This window comes from Pyrus communis, chromosome 6, assembly GCF_963583255.1.
Source record: "Pyrus communis chromosome 6, drPyrComm1.1, whole genome shotgun sequence".
Lineage (NCBI taxonomy): Eukaryota > Viridiplantae > Streptophyta > Magnoliopsida > Rosales > Rosaceae > Pyrus > Pyrus communis.
Window position 1 is genome coordinate 10,748,204 of NC_084808.1, and position 17,416 is coordinate 10,765,619.

The 17,416-nt window shown below is 37.4% G+C and overlaps 1 protein-coding gene and 1 pseudogene across 1 annotated transcript; both read right to left on the reverse strand.

Annotated features, from left to right (window-relative positions):
• Window positions 1–211: 211 nt before the first annotated feature.
• LOC137736583 (uncharacterized) lies at window positions 212–2,532 on the reverse strand. The gene has a single exon (XM_068475828.1). It carries the CDS (start codon window positions 2,361–2,363, stop codon window positions 411–413), a length of 1,953 nt encoding a protein of 650 aa, XP_068331929.1. The 5' UTR covers window positions 2,364–2,532; the 3' UTR covers window positions 212–410.
• Window positions 2,533–5,619: 3,087 nt separating this feature from the next.
• Window positions 5,620–14,097, reverse strand: LOC137736019 (8-amino-7-oxononanoate synthase-like; annotated as a pseudogene).
• Between the last annotated feature and the right edge of the window lie 3,319 nt (window positions 14,098–17,416).

Sequence of the window (17,416 nt, forward strand, 5' to 3'; positions counted from 1 at the left end):
AAACCATTACAAAGTTTCAAGTTGAAAAGGCCATGTAAAACAAGTGAAACAGAAGTTTAGATGGTTCAAAACTTACTGACCATCTACGGCACCAACTTTTATGAACATTGCCGGTAATGTTTTATAAGTTTCATTATAATGTTTTATCAGTGAATTACAAAACCTACACGTTCATGTGATTGTAAGATTAATAAACCAAGAGACGGAAGACAGCATGTAAAGAGAAACTTGTATATCCATTCACACAATACACAAAGACATAAAGCTTTCAAATGACCGATAACTAAGCTACAAGCTCATAATCAAAGAATGTTACAACAAGATACAATCAACAGAAACCTCTCAAAATAAACAACAAAAAAGGAGACACAACCCTCTACTCTACAGTGCAACAGTGATTTCATCATGTATCAATTGCACATATATAACCCATTCTCGTACCTGTGATTAACCTCATAAAAGTCTGTATTACCCTCGGAAGCTGGCCGCAAACAAATTCCAGACAATGATTTAGTTCCTTGCCAAGAAAACTTCACATAAGCAACAACTTCAATCTCCTCACTGCCATCTCCTTCATTAGAATCCACAGGCATCCTTGCCCTCAACCGACCAGGAGATCCATTCAACGGAATCTCGGGGATATGCCATTTCAGTTCTTTGTCAGACCTACTTAATATAGCTTTTGGTGATACCTTCAACAATGTAGGATCAAGTGGGAGCTTTAAAACAAATGTCACATCAGTCAAAGGCGCTGGCAACTCAGGGTTTGACACATACTGTATCATCACAGAAAGTAAGCTTCCTGTATGGCGTTGCACAAGACGAACCCTCAAGGGCAGTGGTGTCAACCTAGGCAACAGACTGTACTTCAAAATGGGTAAAGGCTCATCGGAGGCTGCAGTCCTCACATGAAACAATCCGTTCCCTAGACTACTAACTCGAGAATTCTGCATAATAAACCTCTTAACCGGGCTGGTTCCCTCAACCCGGAAAGAAAATTCGGTTTCTTTATCAGCACTAGTTTTGGTAGGCAAAGTTCTCAAATAAACAACACCCACTAATCCTACTCTAGCAAGCAATGACTCTCTAAACTCAGCACTGATCTCTTCCACAATGTGCATCTCAGGACCCTTCATTTCGCTTTTTACAAGGGTATCAAGGGGAGTACCTGCTGCTGCACCACCTGCAGTGGCACCAGCAGTTTTTGGAGCATCAGGCCCGGTCTGCAACAATTCAAGCCCGCCCAGCCCTTCTTTCTTCGCAACCTTCTTTGATCCAACAAACTCAGAAGCATCCAACCCACCTCCCCAAGCATCACTAAACCCTTCAAAAGTCTCACCCAAAGAAGCTTGGTCATTCCCAAACTCAATCCCACCATACTCCCCTTCAAACCCTTCCACCGCAATATGGGTACTCTGGGTCGCCTCCGCGGGGGGCAATGTAGTCACTTCAAGTGTCGCCAGCGCTGTTGTTAAGTCCGTGGCGGAAGGATCCTTGTTCTTCTTGAACCCACTCACCAGCTCTTCAGGCTGATTAATCTTCTCGCTTGCGGCAAATGGGTCCTTCTCAGCTTGGCTCTCTTCCTCATTCTCTAAATTCTGATCCTTCTCCTCACTCTGCACCACCGGCGCCAAGCTAGCAGCCACCTCATCCCCAGCACCGATCGTCTCCGGCGGCAATTCAAACCCTAAATTGTTGAACGCCACAATGCCCGCCTCGTGTTCGACGGAAAGCGCCTCAACGGCTCTCCAATTCTCCGCCCCACGGATCTTGTTCTCAGTGTCCAACGCCGAGTGCACCATCTTGGCAATGCCGTCGCCGTGCATCGACGAAAGCATCGCCGCCAATCGAATATTGCTGACACCTCTCAGAACAATGTCGAGAGCCATGTAGATCTCAGCGTACTTCCGACTCAGCTTCTCCGGAGTAACATCGACGCCGCGGCAAGCGGTGACTATGACGCTGACGGCCTGGTTGACGATGTGGATGCACTCGAAGACGTTGATCGAGTTGTCGTGATCGGCGGTCGTGACGCCGAGGACGTAGATGGAGTTGACGAGGCGGTAGACGACCCGGTACCGAGATTCGACACCCACGATGAGCTGGCCGCTTGAGGCGGCGAGTGGGTCGTCCCCGAGGGAGGCGACGGAGTCGGCAGTGGTATCGGAGGAAGAGTCAGAGTGGCTGTGGGAATTGTCTTTGGTGGTGAGGAGTTGTTGCTGCTTGGCGGCGGCGAAAGCTAGGCGGGTCTGGCGGAAGGAGGAGACGGCGACGAGGGCCCGGGCAGGAGGGAACCATTCTCGGGTTTGGAGCAGGATGTCGGATCCATTGGCGGGTTGAAGAGAGAGGGCTAAGCAGGACATGGTGGGATCGGATCAAGGTCGGATCGGATCCAGGGTCTCGGGTTGCGACGTTTTGCTATGCTGTGATTCTGTGAAGTTGCGAGAGATGACGACTCGGTGAGACTCGGATGGGGAAAGCTCACAGTTTCATGGGGAAGACGGTGGTTATGGGCCGGAAGCGAATTTAACAGGCCGGCCTCACCTAGATGCAAATGACTACCCGCTGGCCCATTTAGCTCAAGCATTGATCCATCCAATTTCATGATTATTTAATTAATTTGTCTTAATTTCTAAATTAGGAGATTATTCTTCTTCAAAAGAAAAATTAGGAGATTATTCTTTTGGTCAATTAGAAAACGGAAATGTTTTTTTTTTATGCAACGATATCCATCACAACGGGCTAGCCATTCAGTATGTATCCAATACTCCAATGAACGCCTAAAGCAGCTTTAACAGAAAGTCATCGACTACCATGGTTTCTCTGTATTATTTACCACATTTCACAGAAATTTAGGGTCCGCTCAGTAACTATATGGTTTTAGGTTTTTATTTCAATTTTTATTGTTTGAAACTTGAGGCCTGTCTGGTAACCATTTGGTTTTCAATATACATCTATATACTACTAATTAATGAAACCCTCTTTATCAATCAAAAGAGGGTGAAAAGACAAATTAGTCTTCTATCACACAAATTAGTCTTCAATATATACCTATGAAATTACATTATTGCCCATCATTGTTTTTGTGTGATAGAAGATTAATTTGTCTTTTCACCCTCTTTTAATTGGCAATGAGGGTTTTATTAATTAGTACAGATAAAGTGAGAAAAATAAAAAGATAAAACATTCAAAATACCCTCATTTCAAAAGAAAAAATAATAATAATAATAATAATAATTATAGGACTATCCTAATATAATACGGTTAAATGGTAATACACAAATATAATAGGGTTAAAATTGTCATACAAAAAATAAAACATTGAGAGATGTTTAGATGCGGACAATATATCTGCACATATCATAAATGAGAATTTACAACCATCAAACGCAAGGCATCAACACTTTGAAATTAATTGAGACCCTTGGATTACCCATCACATAAATAATGAACTACATCCTTTCTTTCTACAAAAGCACCTTTCTCCATTGGAATTTCAAAAGGAAGAGAAGGACATAATCTCTTCCACATTTTCAGCATTAACAGCTCATTCTTTGCAGTTACATGGAGAAGCAATAACACTTAGTTTTAAACTGCTATTTTCGATTTCCAATCTCCCACGTATTCACATGAAACTCACATGAATTTCATTCCGATAAGTATTAGAGTTTCAGTTTTAGGCACTTTGGAAGCATGAGACCGTGCTATACTATTTGGATTAATTTGGGAAGATTCTTGACGCAAAAGGCTTTTGTTAACCATTCATATCCATCTTTGGTAAAATCTCATATCTCAAATTCTATTTTATAGTGAAAGCTTCGTGCCATTTTATTGGTTGTAATTAGATTTTTTTTTTAGTGGTTTTAAATTTGTTTAATTTAGGAAGGATGATGTTTGAAGAATTAAACAATAGATAGTTCATATTATGAACTTCAACTCTGATATGTGTATAAGGGTTGACCCAAGATTTTTCAATGGGGTGGGCTAATATATTTTTTTTTAATTCTTTTTTTTTTTTTTTAATTTTTTTTTTTTTTTGTTTTGTTTTGTTTGAACAAGTGATAATATCTACATTAAGTGCATTACATCGAAAATTTGAGTTCTAGTGCATAAAGATAAAAAAAACAATCAAGATAAAGGACTGAAATGCACGGCGTGAGCATTACAAAATCACTAAATAATATTTGTCAAATAACTCTTTTCAAGTTATTCATCTACATTAAGATCATTGCATCTAGTTATTTTAATAAAGAATTAAGTACCAAAAATCCCCCAACATTTTAATGTCAATCCAAATTAGTCTCAACCTTTTTAAACATTCCAAACAAGTCCCCAACCTATTGAAAATGTCACATCTGTTAAGCCTAGTTAAAAATCTGTTAGATTAACTAGGCTTACTTTGTTTCTAAAATCAATAGAAGGCGATGGAAGCATTTGCCTCCACCATCGGTTACCACCACTCTCATCAAGCCATCACCTCTAAACCCAACGCAACACCATCAACTACGCCTACACCTCAAGCCGCCAACATCAGAAAAAGGTCATGGAGGTTGGTGAAATAGTAGACTGCCATGGTGCGACTACAATCATGCATCTTCATCGTCCACAAAAAAGAATTGGAAGTTTTACGAATCAAGAATCGGCAAAACACGAAATCACATGAGTAGAAACAAGCTTCTTGAAACCCTATCTGAATTCTTAACCCTTTTCTTTGTTAAGAGATTTCCCTCCTAATGTAATTCTAATTTAGGTCCATGTTCTATTCAATTCAACACCTCTTTGATCATTTGGTTCCATAAATATTACATAATTTATTTTTGAAATTTAGATTTTGAGGCAACTAATTTTAATATTGTCCATGATATACCCAGTTGGTGGGGTTGAATATAATCTATGTTTGAAAAATTAATTGGGGTTTAATGAATGTTATATTTTTAATAGGTTAGGTACTTGTTTGGAATGTAGGTTGAGATCAATTTGGAATTAATGACACTAAAAGATTAGGGAGTTTTAAGTATTTAATCCTATTTTAAATCTACTTATCTAAATTTTGTATCCATTGTTACTAAGGGCTAGTTTGGTATTGTTGTGCTCTTTTTTTTTTTTTTTTTTTTTTTTAATTTATTTAAAAAAAAAAACTATTTTTGTTGTGCTGTGAGAATAAACATTTATAAAATAAAGTTATTGAGTGTTTGGTAATTTATTTATTTTTTTTTTTTTTGTAAAAGTACATTTAACAAAAAAATAGGATTTGAGTGCTTGGTAAACTTTTATATAAATTGATGTAATATGTTAAATGACTAAAAAAGATATGATATTTAATGTGATACAATAATTGTCAGAGAATAATGTAAGGGCAATGATTGTAATTTTGTAAATATTTTGGGGTATACTTGCCATTTGAAAATTTCATTAAATGGGCATTGATTACTATGTTTTGAAAAAAAAAAAAAAATTTTTAGAAGTATAGTAGGCTGTACTTCTGCTTTCCTATGATTTTTGTAGTGTCATTGACAACATTTTTTTTTTTAAAAACCACTTTTTTTTGTTTTACCAAACACATTTGATGTTCCAGATTTTTTAATAAACTTTTTTTTTTTTTTTTTAAGTACTACAATCTCAAACCAGCCCTAAAAATGATGTAGAATAGAATGGATCGAAAAGATGTGCACATATCCGATCGAAGTGATGTGCACAGATCTGACAACAAATTAAGTCCATGTGTTGTAGATCTGGTTTCTAAGTAACACTTTAGTTCGGAGTGAGGATCCTCGCTGGATCCTCTTTGTGAGGATCACGGGGATCCTCAAATCATATCCGTTCATCGTACATCGTGCGACCAATTTTTGTCAGGTACTATTTATATTCAATATTAAATAAAAAAATTTACAATGATTTTTAACCGCACGATGTACGATGAACGGATATAGTTTGAGAATCCCCGAAATCCGGACAAAGAGAATCCGGCGAGGATCCTCTCTCTTTAGTCCCATAACCCGTCATTTGAGAGAATGACGTGAACACATGGCATTTAATGCCGAATTTCCAGATTAATTTACAAGGTTGCAACAGCATTTTAAGTTGTAATGATCTTTTTGTATTTTTATTTTAGTATTTTGTTTCTCATTAGGATTCCTATCAAGCCTAGGATTGAGATACACTATAAAACGATTGGTGTTAGGGTTATTCGACTTTTCTCATGCTTTTTTGGTGAATTCCAATTTTCTAATTTGTCAAATTATACTTCGATTTCTATCTTATTGTCACCCAGCATTACAGATCAAGGTCGGACCAACAACTATATAAGATTTTCAGTACCGGTGACTTGATTAATTTAAGGAATAGAAAGGGTATGTGTGTGTAGGCTCTTTATGCAAAGGGATTCTCATTTTTTATTTTAAATGGGAATTAGGTGTGGAGCTCACTCTACATCGAGCTTCAATAATCTGAGCCGTCTATTTTGTAAGTCTCGTTTCTTAGATCATCTTTGCAAAAATACAATTTAATCCGAAATTATTTGCCTATTTAATTATCAATATAAAATTTCATTGTTTCTTATATAACAAAGTATTCGTTAATTTCTTTGCACTCAATTAGATGTCTTAAACATTTCCGATTTGGCTAATACTTTGCAAGAATGATCTATAAGGTACACCTTGAGAAATAAACGGTTCGGATCGTTAAAGTTTGATGTGGTGTGGCTCCCACAACTAATCCTCATTTTTATAATAAAAAATAGAGATTCCTTCCCTTAAAGGTTTCCTATATATATATATGGCCCTCCCGATGCCGAGCCCTTGGCAGTCGCCTAACCTGGCGCCCGACATACACGGTTAGCCTTGGTTGACTTACATCATCAATAACAAACAGAAGGTGATGCTGTTTGCGTAGCTTCACAAGCTCAACCATTGGTGCAAAGTCTCCATCCATACTAAACACGCTGTAGTCGACCATAATTTTAATAAGTTATAGAAAAGATAACAGAAAACATAAGAGACTTTATATATATAAAAGATTGATGTTGTTTTTTTTTATTTGGTCTCATATAAAGATGAAACTGATTCGAACTAAAATATAGAAAGTACGTAGAATTGTAAAAGAGCATATGACTTGCGTACCTATCAGTCACGACTACTTTCTTCCTCATTGTGCAACTTGATCTGCATGTCAAAGCACAAATGTATTATGTATCGATCCCATAAACAGTGGCATACAGAAAGATTGAAACAAAAGTTTAACTAAGACGTACAACAATGCATTAAGGTGAGCCATGTCACAATGTTTATAGATGAATGTATCTACAGATTTTTACCGTGCAGCAATACAAAGACAATCGATTATCGACCCATGGTTCAATTCGTCAGAAAAAATGGCAATCTTTTCATCTGGTAAGGGTGATTTTTTTCGCCGCCAAGAAAGAGCCAAGAGATCCCAAAGCTGCCATCAAGGCTACATTGGCAGCATATCCTGTAGGACAAAGAACACAATCCTACAAGTACAGTGGATGGAAAGTTAAACAGGATTGCATCAGTTTTCAGCTAAAACACATATAGATAGAAGAGAATTCAAACAAATCATAGAGCAAATACTTTAGACCTTCAAACAACAACAGTCCAAGGGTTTCAAATAAAAACTCAGATGCCTAAACCAGAATGAATGATAAATCATGAATGACAAATGGTGACACTTTACCTTGTGTACTATTTTACGTGTTATAACACAAAAGTACCCAAATGATATGGTTTATATGTCTCACTTTTAGAGTATATACAAAATATGCGTGTTATAATTTGAGTTGAATAATAATATCACGTGATTGTGCTCCGGATACACTGAAAAATTATTAACTATAAAAGGCATGGAATGAATAACATGGTCCACTTAAAGAACTGAAAGTAGTGAAAGCAGTAGTTTCTACATGGTATTCATCTTCAATTGTAAGTGAGAGATTTTAGATTCGAATTTTGTAAAGGAGTGTGCTATTCACACACCCCTTGTTACTTCTCACACACCCCTTGTTAAATTCTGTCATTTGATCTTATTTAATTAAGTCGATTTGACGACCGCAAATTAAGATGGTGTGTATGAAGTAAAAAGAGATATGTGGATAGGACACCCATTTTGTAAATAACAAGTTTGATATCAAATTATTAATTCACCCTTTAAAATATATTATATAACTAAAAGAATAAATATAGAGATTTCTGGTATGATATAAATATAGAGTAAATTATACCTCCAGCAGTAAATACCTCGCACGCATAGTATGTACGATATTTCTAGTATGATATTGTTTGGACCCAAATTTACACCATCGGCCCATGCAATCAAGGCCGTTGGTTGAGCATAGTTCCAGACCGACGAATGAAAAGGTGAAGATAATTTTGTTATTAAAAGATATTGTTATGATTTTATCATAATAATTATCTTTTAGTAAAGAATTGTTTTTATATAAGATAAATGGGATGCAAACTATACCTCAAGCTTTGAGACTCTTATCTGGTTAAGCAACAATTTGCGTGCAAATTAAATGTTGGTCAGATAAAGACTATGAGGAGATACATATGAGATTGAATGGGTGATTGATTGATGCCGTGCAAGAATTGGATGCCATGTATTTGATGGAAGATGGTTTTTAAAGTATCAGATAATAAGCCATGCATAATGGGATTATATTTCATTTTATTATACATGCATGGGATAAAGGCTACTGATGGAGTTTTGGTGATGAGATGAGAAGCCTAGGTGGGCTAGAAATGTGATGTGATAAGCCTAGATGGACTTTTATTAGGTTTGAAAAGTCTTGGAACAAATCCCACGGCTCAGTTTGAAGGATGTGCCTTGGTTTCTGGTTTTTGATGCGAATCAACTTCAAGAATTAGAGTTGCAATTAAACTCTGCAACATTATCTGACCGTGCCAAGCAAGTCCATCAGTCCTATAAATACAGATGCAATGGCAACTGAAGAGGCACCTCCAACTTAACACACAATTGCTCTGCGCAAACCTATCAAACATCTTGAGATTTTTTTATTTTCTTTTTCCCCCGACACATCTTCAGTTTAGATAAACAGCACTATGAAGGCAACCGGCGAACATCTTCAGTTTGGATAAACAACACTGTTGCCGTAGAATCAGCCGACCGAAGAGCACCTTCAGTTTGGATAAACAGCATTGTGTCGAGGCCGACTGGTTACCTATCCAAGTCTCGGTCGAGAAGGATTTTCGAATCCTTATTGGTAGAGGTCATCTTGATATTGAACTTCGCAGAACTAGCAGCCTTGTCTTCAGGCTCTAGAACCCGAAGGCCGAGACGTGTTCCTTCCTCGGTCGCGGTCGCAAGATCAAGAAGTTAGCAACGCACTCAACGCAGCATCAACAAATTTTACTTCTCGGCCGAGCTCGGCCAACGAGTTGGCACGCCCCACATCAACCGAATGACGTAGTTAGCTTATTAGTTACTTGGCCTGCGCGCCACGTAAACTTTGTAATTTTTAGGGGCAACATTTTGGCACGCCCGGTGGGACCCAGTGCTAAAACTACGAAGTTCATATGATATATCAAGATTCCGATTTGGCTCAACGTAGCCAATTGTATGAGTGTCTAGAGGAATTGAGAAGACACAATGAGGAACGAAAAAGATCTTTGGAAGTGGAAAAAGTTCTTCGTGGCCATAGAGAGATGCAAAAGTCATTTGCTTACATGTAGAGAATAAAAGCTCCTGTTACCCTGCAAGAGCAATGGGTAAATGAAGACAGGGCTCGATTTAATGCTTGGCTAAATGGAGAATATTTTCCTTATGTTTTCAACTACAAATTGATTCCATTTGAGGAATGGTTGGTTGAAAAGACCGGGGGGCAATTTTCCACTCTGGCCGTAATCAGACATCGGCCTAAGAAAATTGTTAATTTGGCCGAAGAACAAAGGCCACCTATTTTTTCGGTCGAGACTAAAAAGTGTGGTAGGCCTAGAAGAAAATGTTCAAGTTTCTGAGCCAAAAATTGACTCAGAAAATGATTCGTCAGAGGAGTGTTCCAATGACGAACAAGACCAATACATAACTTCAGACCATAAAACCACATCAATTGATATGGTAATTGGAGACATGGTTTTAGACGCTGAAACTACGCCAATCGATATGATTATTGGTGATAAACCTGATATGGTGATAAACCTGATATGGAGAAATCCCGTTGGCGAAGAAATTATGCTTATGGGGCATAATAATTATTCAACACATTCAGTGGCTAAAAATGAAAAATATTTCACCAAGGCAAAAATATTTGGAGAAAATTGTTTATTCGGCCTAGGGCGAAATCAATTTGAGAATTTTGCTATTAAAAGATCTTGGCTTGGAATAAAGCATCATTGGCCTCCGCTTGATTATGGTTCGACCACTTATTTATTTATTTAAAAAAAAAAAAAAAAGAACAAGAATTTATTTTCTTCACCATTTAGCTATTCAGTCGATGCTTAAGAAGATGGTATAATCGACGTTGCTGACTTTGATTGGTCGAGCTGCCATTTTTCTCAATAGGCCAAGCTATCACGAATAAGAATTTATTTTCTTAACCATTCAGCTGTTCAGCCAAGGCATAAGAAAATAAAGGGGCAACATTTTATATGCGGCAATCCAAAAGATGGCATCACATGACTTAACTCGGCCTCATTTTCCTCGGCCCCATTTGCAAGTCAGCATCCACTTTAGGTGTGTCAGATGGCCCATCAACAACATCACAACATATGAGATAGAAAAAGAGATGGCAGTTCTCGAAAAAAATTAATAATAATAAATAAATAAACATTTTGGCACAGGCCTGCACTCGGCCAACCATTAGGCCGAGGTCGAAGATACATGCATGGCAGACATCATCATTACAGCCGATAGGCCAAGATTTGAGTTTATGGCTTTGGTACCGTGTGTGTCTATATATATATATATATGCCAACTGCATGACTAGCAGATCCATTAGACAATCATGCTACTTTTATAAATATGTGTATATAGGCAGGCCGAGCTCCAGGAACAGTTTTTATCGACCTCGACCCCAGTTCTTTTCTGCCGTCTGCTCTCCATTGCAACTTTTCTGCCATCACAGATGGGCTGTTGAAAATAATTGGTCAGATAAAGACTATGAGGAGATATAGATGAGATTGAATGGGTGATTGACTGATGTCGTGCAAGAATTGGATGCCATGTATTTGATGGAAGATGGTCTTTAAAGTATTAGATAATAAGGCATGCATGATGGGATTATATTTCATTTTATTATACATGCATGGGATAAAGGCTAATGATGGAGTTTTGGTGATGAGATGAGAAGCCTAGGTGAGCTAGAAATGTGATGTGATAAGCATAGATGGACTTTTATTAGGTTTGAAAAGTCTTGGAACAAATCCCACGGCTCAGTTTGAAGAATATGGCCTGGTTTCTGGTTTTTGATGCGAATCAACTTCAGGAATTAGAGTTGCAATTAAACTCTGCAACATTATTTGACCGTGCCAAGCAAGTCCATCAGTCCTATAAATACAGATGCAATGGCAATGGAAGAGGCACCTCTAACTGAACACACAACGACCATGCCCAAACCTCTCAAACATCTTGAGATTTTTTTTTCTTTTTCTGCCGACACATCTTCAGTTTAGATAAACAGCACTGTGAAGGCAACCGGCAAACATCTTCAGTTTGGATAAACAGCACTGTTGCCGTAGAATCAGCCGATCGAGAAGCACCTTCAGTTTGGATAAACAGCACTGCGTCAAGGCCGACTGGTTACTTATCCAAGTCTCAGTCGAGAAGGGTTTTCCAATCCTTATTGGCAGAGGTCATCTCATTAGCCTTCTCGGCGAAGTGAGGTGTTACAAGTTACTACATTCGGCACATTGAAAGCCGAATTTGATATTGAACTTTGCAGAACTAGTAGCCTTGTCTTCAGGCTCTAGAACCCGAAGGCAGAGATGTGGTCCTTCCTCGGCCGCAGTTACAAGATCAAGAAGTCAGCAACGCACTCAACGCAACATCAATAAATTTTACTCCTTGGCCGAGCTTGGTCGACGAGTTGGCACGCCCCGCATCAACCGAAGGACGTAGTCAGCTCATTAGTTACTCGGTCTGTGCACCATGTAAGCTTTGTAATTTTTAGGATCAACAGATATAAATATAGAGTAAATCATACATCTTTTTTCTTTAGGCTGCCAGGCATGACTCCAGTCGCCTATGGTAATCGGTATATCCACAGGCTAAAGCAGAACCCCTTGGTCCCATTCCATGTTCAAAGGCTGCCTAGGAATCATGGTTTGCATTTAAAATTTTAATTACAACATGCATGGTTAATTCAAGATACATACAAATCTAATCACTATACACACACATACACACATATATACCTTAGCAGCAGCATTTTGAATTGCAGGATGTGAACTCAAGACCAAATAGTCATTTCTAGAAAATAGTAGTAGCTTTTTTAACTTGTGCGTGCCTTCCTCCAACTCATCTCCTATAAATTAATTCCAGCAGAAAAGGGTAACTGTAAATAGTTCATAATCTTAACCTAAAAAATTTAAAATTAATTGAATTAAACTGAACCATGCATGATGCATGCATGCATATATACCAGAACTGGGAATTTCATTGAGCCACTTTTGGAACATAGGTTCCAGAATGTGAACCTCCACAGATGATCGATCCCACGGCTGAATCTCATTGTGCACCTCGAATTCATCTTCATCGACAGGTTTTTGGGTATCATCTTGGGTTCTATGGAGGTAAATGGGTCTGATAGACCCAATGAGTTGCAAGCGTTCGAGTTTCTGAAGACCCTCTTCGACCCAACTGTCCCACGCCGCCATCATCTCAAATAGTTGTGCAATATCCCAAGAGCAAAGAGAATGTGATCGCCTCTCTACATTTGGTTAATTTGCACTTTGCTTTGGCATATGTTTCAGAACGGTACCAATTAATGTGATTTATAGTAAAGAGTTGTGGTACTTCTGGGTGAAGTCCAGTACTTCTGCATTTGTGTCAACTGTAAATTACAACTGAGGAGGATCCGATTATTTTCCCTTCTCTTACATCGTCAATATTTGGAATGGACAGAGAATTGACATTTCTTTCTCACGTGCTGGTAGGTCCTTGATCTTACGTTTTGTTCTAGAAAGGACCTCGACGTTTCTATGAGAGCAACCCGGTATTTCTAAAATGATTTATGCTAAGATAATAGGGGTGGCAATACAGCCTGTCTGAGACACAGATGTGCCATTTCTATAATCGTGAAAGTTACAGATTTTGATAATCATATACCTGTAATTTCCCTTACTTATTTCTGTTGGCGGGGCAATGCATTCCCTATTGTGCAACGTTTCTTATTATTATCAACGAAAAAATAATCTTGTAACTATGTATGAACAATTCTCTATCGAGTTTTGAGACGTTGAGGCGGTAATTTTAGCATCATAACTGAAAATATTGAATTTCAAGGTTTGTATATTTATCATGAACTTTACAAGAGAGAGAGAACAAAGCTCATAGAAAGAGCCGGAGAACAGATTACATTTTAGTGGATTTCAGCCACTACCTACCACATGATTTCTACCTTAAAAACTGGACACAACAAGGACTAAACAAATAACAATAAACAAGTAAGGAAATCCCAGATTTTAGGGAGAAATATTGACAAAGAGAGAAGTATTGTTGAACAAGAAATGAGATGACAAGTTGGAAGCTTGTAGCCATCACTTTAACCCATAACTTAGCTATAGTGATAATTACAACCCATACTTGTGATTTTGATCTATTCCAACACTTCCCCCTCAAGCTTGGATCGAGGATATTGATTGATCCAAGCTTGGACAACAGGCCTTGAAACACAATAGTAGCCAATGGCTTGGTGAAGAGATCAGCAAACTAACGAGAACTCGGAGTGTAACGAGTTTGTATGATCTTGGATTGAACCTTTTCACGGATGTAATGGCAGTCAACCTCGATATGCTTGGTCCTCTCATGGAAGATAGGATTAGAAGCTATATGCATGGCTGCTTGTTATCACACATGAGCGTCATTTGTTAAGAGCTAGGAAACCCTAAATTAGAAAGAAGACCCTTGAGCCAGATTAATTCACAAGCAGTAGTTGCCATAGCCTTATACTCAGCCTCAGCACTAGATCAAGCAATCACACTTTGCTTCTTGCTTTTTTAACTTACTAGATTACCTCCAACAATAGTTGACTTGCGATCCAAGAAGTTGCCTGCCTAGTCCACGTCACACTGCAACAGTTTGGGTCTTTTACGACTTGACAAATACGGCGTACAGTACTGGTATGCGTTAAATAATATCATTCACGACATTCATAAAGTTCATGTCGTAATACTTGTGCATAATCTCGCATTCACGGCAGTACGTTTGTGTAAGTCGTTAAACATAAATATTTACGGCTTAAGCGTTGTGTGTCGTATTTGACAATTTATACGACACATTTTCCTTCTCTTTTAAGGCTTCAGGTTATGTCGTAATGTGAATTTTTCATATATTTGTGTCCCTACCTTTTATGACACGAATGACATGTCGTAAATAATGAATTTAACTTTGGAAAATTAATATGTTAAAACAAGCCAAAATTTTCTAGTCAATCAAAGGACATTTTGGCGCTGAAATTTTTCTAGTTCCCGCAAAAATTTTCCCACCCCACATTTTATTATTTTTTATTGGACCAATTCGTGTGTTTTGGGGTGCCCAGCACCATTACACTTTAGTTTCAATTTCCAAATGCAAAAAAAAGAGCTTTTTGGTTTTTTGACTCTCTAGTTGATTCTCTTTTCTTTCTCCAAAGGATCCTCAGCTTCTACGATTCGTCAAGCTCCCCAGTGATGGTGATTTTCCTAATCCAACACATCTCTCTTTTCTCACTTGTTTATTCTTTTTAGAAAATGCAATTTCAATATTTTTCTTGAAACTTTTGTATTTTTCACAATTTGGTTTTACCCCTTTCAATGATATAAATGTTGAGTTTGCAATTATGAAAAATGAGGTTGATTTCAATCTTTTGTTTGGTGCTACATATGCATTTGTGAGTATTTGATTACTGTTGATTTTGGTTATTTGCAAATGTACAATTTCATAATTCTAAACCCTCAAAACCCTAATGGGAAATCTAAAAGAATCTTGCAAGTTTGAGCAAACCATGTCAGACGTCCCACCAGGTAGAGCTACTGTTTGAGATCCTGGTTCGTCTCCCTCCCAAAGATCTTATTCAAATCATATTTTTGAATGGTGCTCTCAATTGGGTGATGTATAACCCATTAGATATAAACCAGAACATAATTTTGACCTTAGATCTTGCTAGTGAGAAATATAACCAATTTCCGACTCATACCGTCGTTGATGCGGATATTATGTCGTTGGAGGTATTGGGAGACTCTTGGTGTTGCTGTTGTCTTTGTTGCGTGATCGATGGGGTTCTTAGGTATGGTCGACCTCTTTCTTCATACCAACTCTTGCAATTTTATATGTAAGATATGTGGTTTGTGATCCTTGTTGAAGACTAACCATTTATAGGTCTAACATGCATGTCCCGGACCTCCAGGTCACATGGGGTACTCAGCAAGGTTCTACTTTTGCAAAGAAGATGGAGATGTTACAAACTTACATTGATACTGCAATCCAAATAATCTGTTTTGGAAATCCAAATAATCTGTGAGTATGTTGTAGTAGTAGAATAACACTCGGGCTTAGCCCAGTACTTAAACTATTGACTTTGTTGATTAGCCTAGTACTCTGTGAGTTTGTTATAGTAGTAGTGTAGTACTTTGTTTAGTTTGTACTATCAAATAAAAATGATAATTTGATTGAGTTCCTATGGTATGATTTATATTCACTTATTTATTCTATTTCTTTTTACTATTTTTTAGGTGGCATTCAAGTCTTTGGTGAATTTTTAAACGAAGAGGTTGCAAATGTAGCGGTAATGAGTGGAAAAGTTTATACTTAATTTTATTAGTATTAAAGTCTTTATCAATTTCTAAGTTAACATGTTGTTTTGACTAGCTCTTAACTTACCAACCAATTCCATCTCCTTTGACTAGCTAGAGTATCTTGGTTGGGAACTCTATCCGTTCCAAGTGCCTAGTTTCCAAAGATGAAGTTGAGACATGTTGGGAACTCTCTCTTTCTCTCCTTTTGTTTTAGTTCCCAAGAAAGTTGATTGGATTGAAGAAAATGGAACAAAAAGAAATGAAAAAAAATTGAAATTTGTTGGTGTTTTTGTTGATGTTGAATTTGTAATATATTAAGACCCAAAAACTAGATAAATGGCTAACTTTGATGTAAATTGATACAGCAAGCCACTAGGTCAAAAAACAATGAGTCTTACCTTAGAGTTTTAGGGGATATCATAATTGATAACCATATCCACTGATCGAATATCCAATCTTCTACTTGCCGCATCAATTCTTCATGCGTGAAATGTTAGAGACTCATAAATTTATCTACTCGCAAGTATATGATTTTTATGCAGGTTATAGGAAACAATAAAAGTGTAAAGGCATAATTTGTGTATATTTTAGTCATTTGATACGTGTATGAGTGTAAACAATAAAACTGTGAAGGCATAATTTGGGATTTAGGTTTGTATGATAATGATTAGATTTTTCTTTCAGTGTCACTTTTCTTACTTGAGATTAAATGTGTATTTCTACATATGGCAGTACAATAGATTTTATTTTGCTTCATGTACTTATGTTTATGCAGATAGAGATAACAATTAGTGTGGTTCAAGCATTAGGAGCAGTATTTCACTCTCAAAGGATTTTGTTTGGAGGTGTTCAAGGAAGAGTGAAGTCTTTCAAGTGATAAATTTCTTTGTTATTAGAGGCTTATTTGGTATTTCATGTGTAGTTTGATATTGACCTTAGCTTTGTTCAATTTGTAATACATTTTGACAATATGATTATTTATGAAATTATTGTATTATAGTAAATGTGTAATTTTGTCGATTCTTATATATATTAATTAAAAATTAAAATTAAAATAACTGTAAATTACTGTATGCAAAATCAACAGTAATTGTTGATGCTAGTCTTCGTTTACGATGTACGATGTATGCTGTAATTACTTTCACAGTATTACAACACTCAACAAACGTCGTATCAAATATAAATTACAGCACACAGGTATGTTGTAATTGTTTTCACAGTATTACGACACTTCATTAACACTGTATCTAATACCAATTAAGGCGTACAAGAAACGCCTTATGTAAGATCCCACATCGCCCAAGGGTGAGGAACATGTAAGCCTTATATGTATATTCTCATCTCTACCTAGCACGAGGCCTTTTGGGAGCTCACTGGCTTCGAAGTCATCGAAACTCCGAAGTTAAGCGTGTTCGCGTGAGAGCAATCCCATAATGGGTGATCCACTGGGA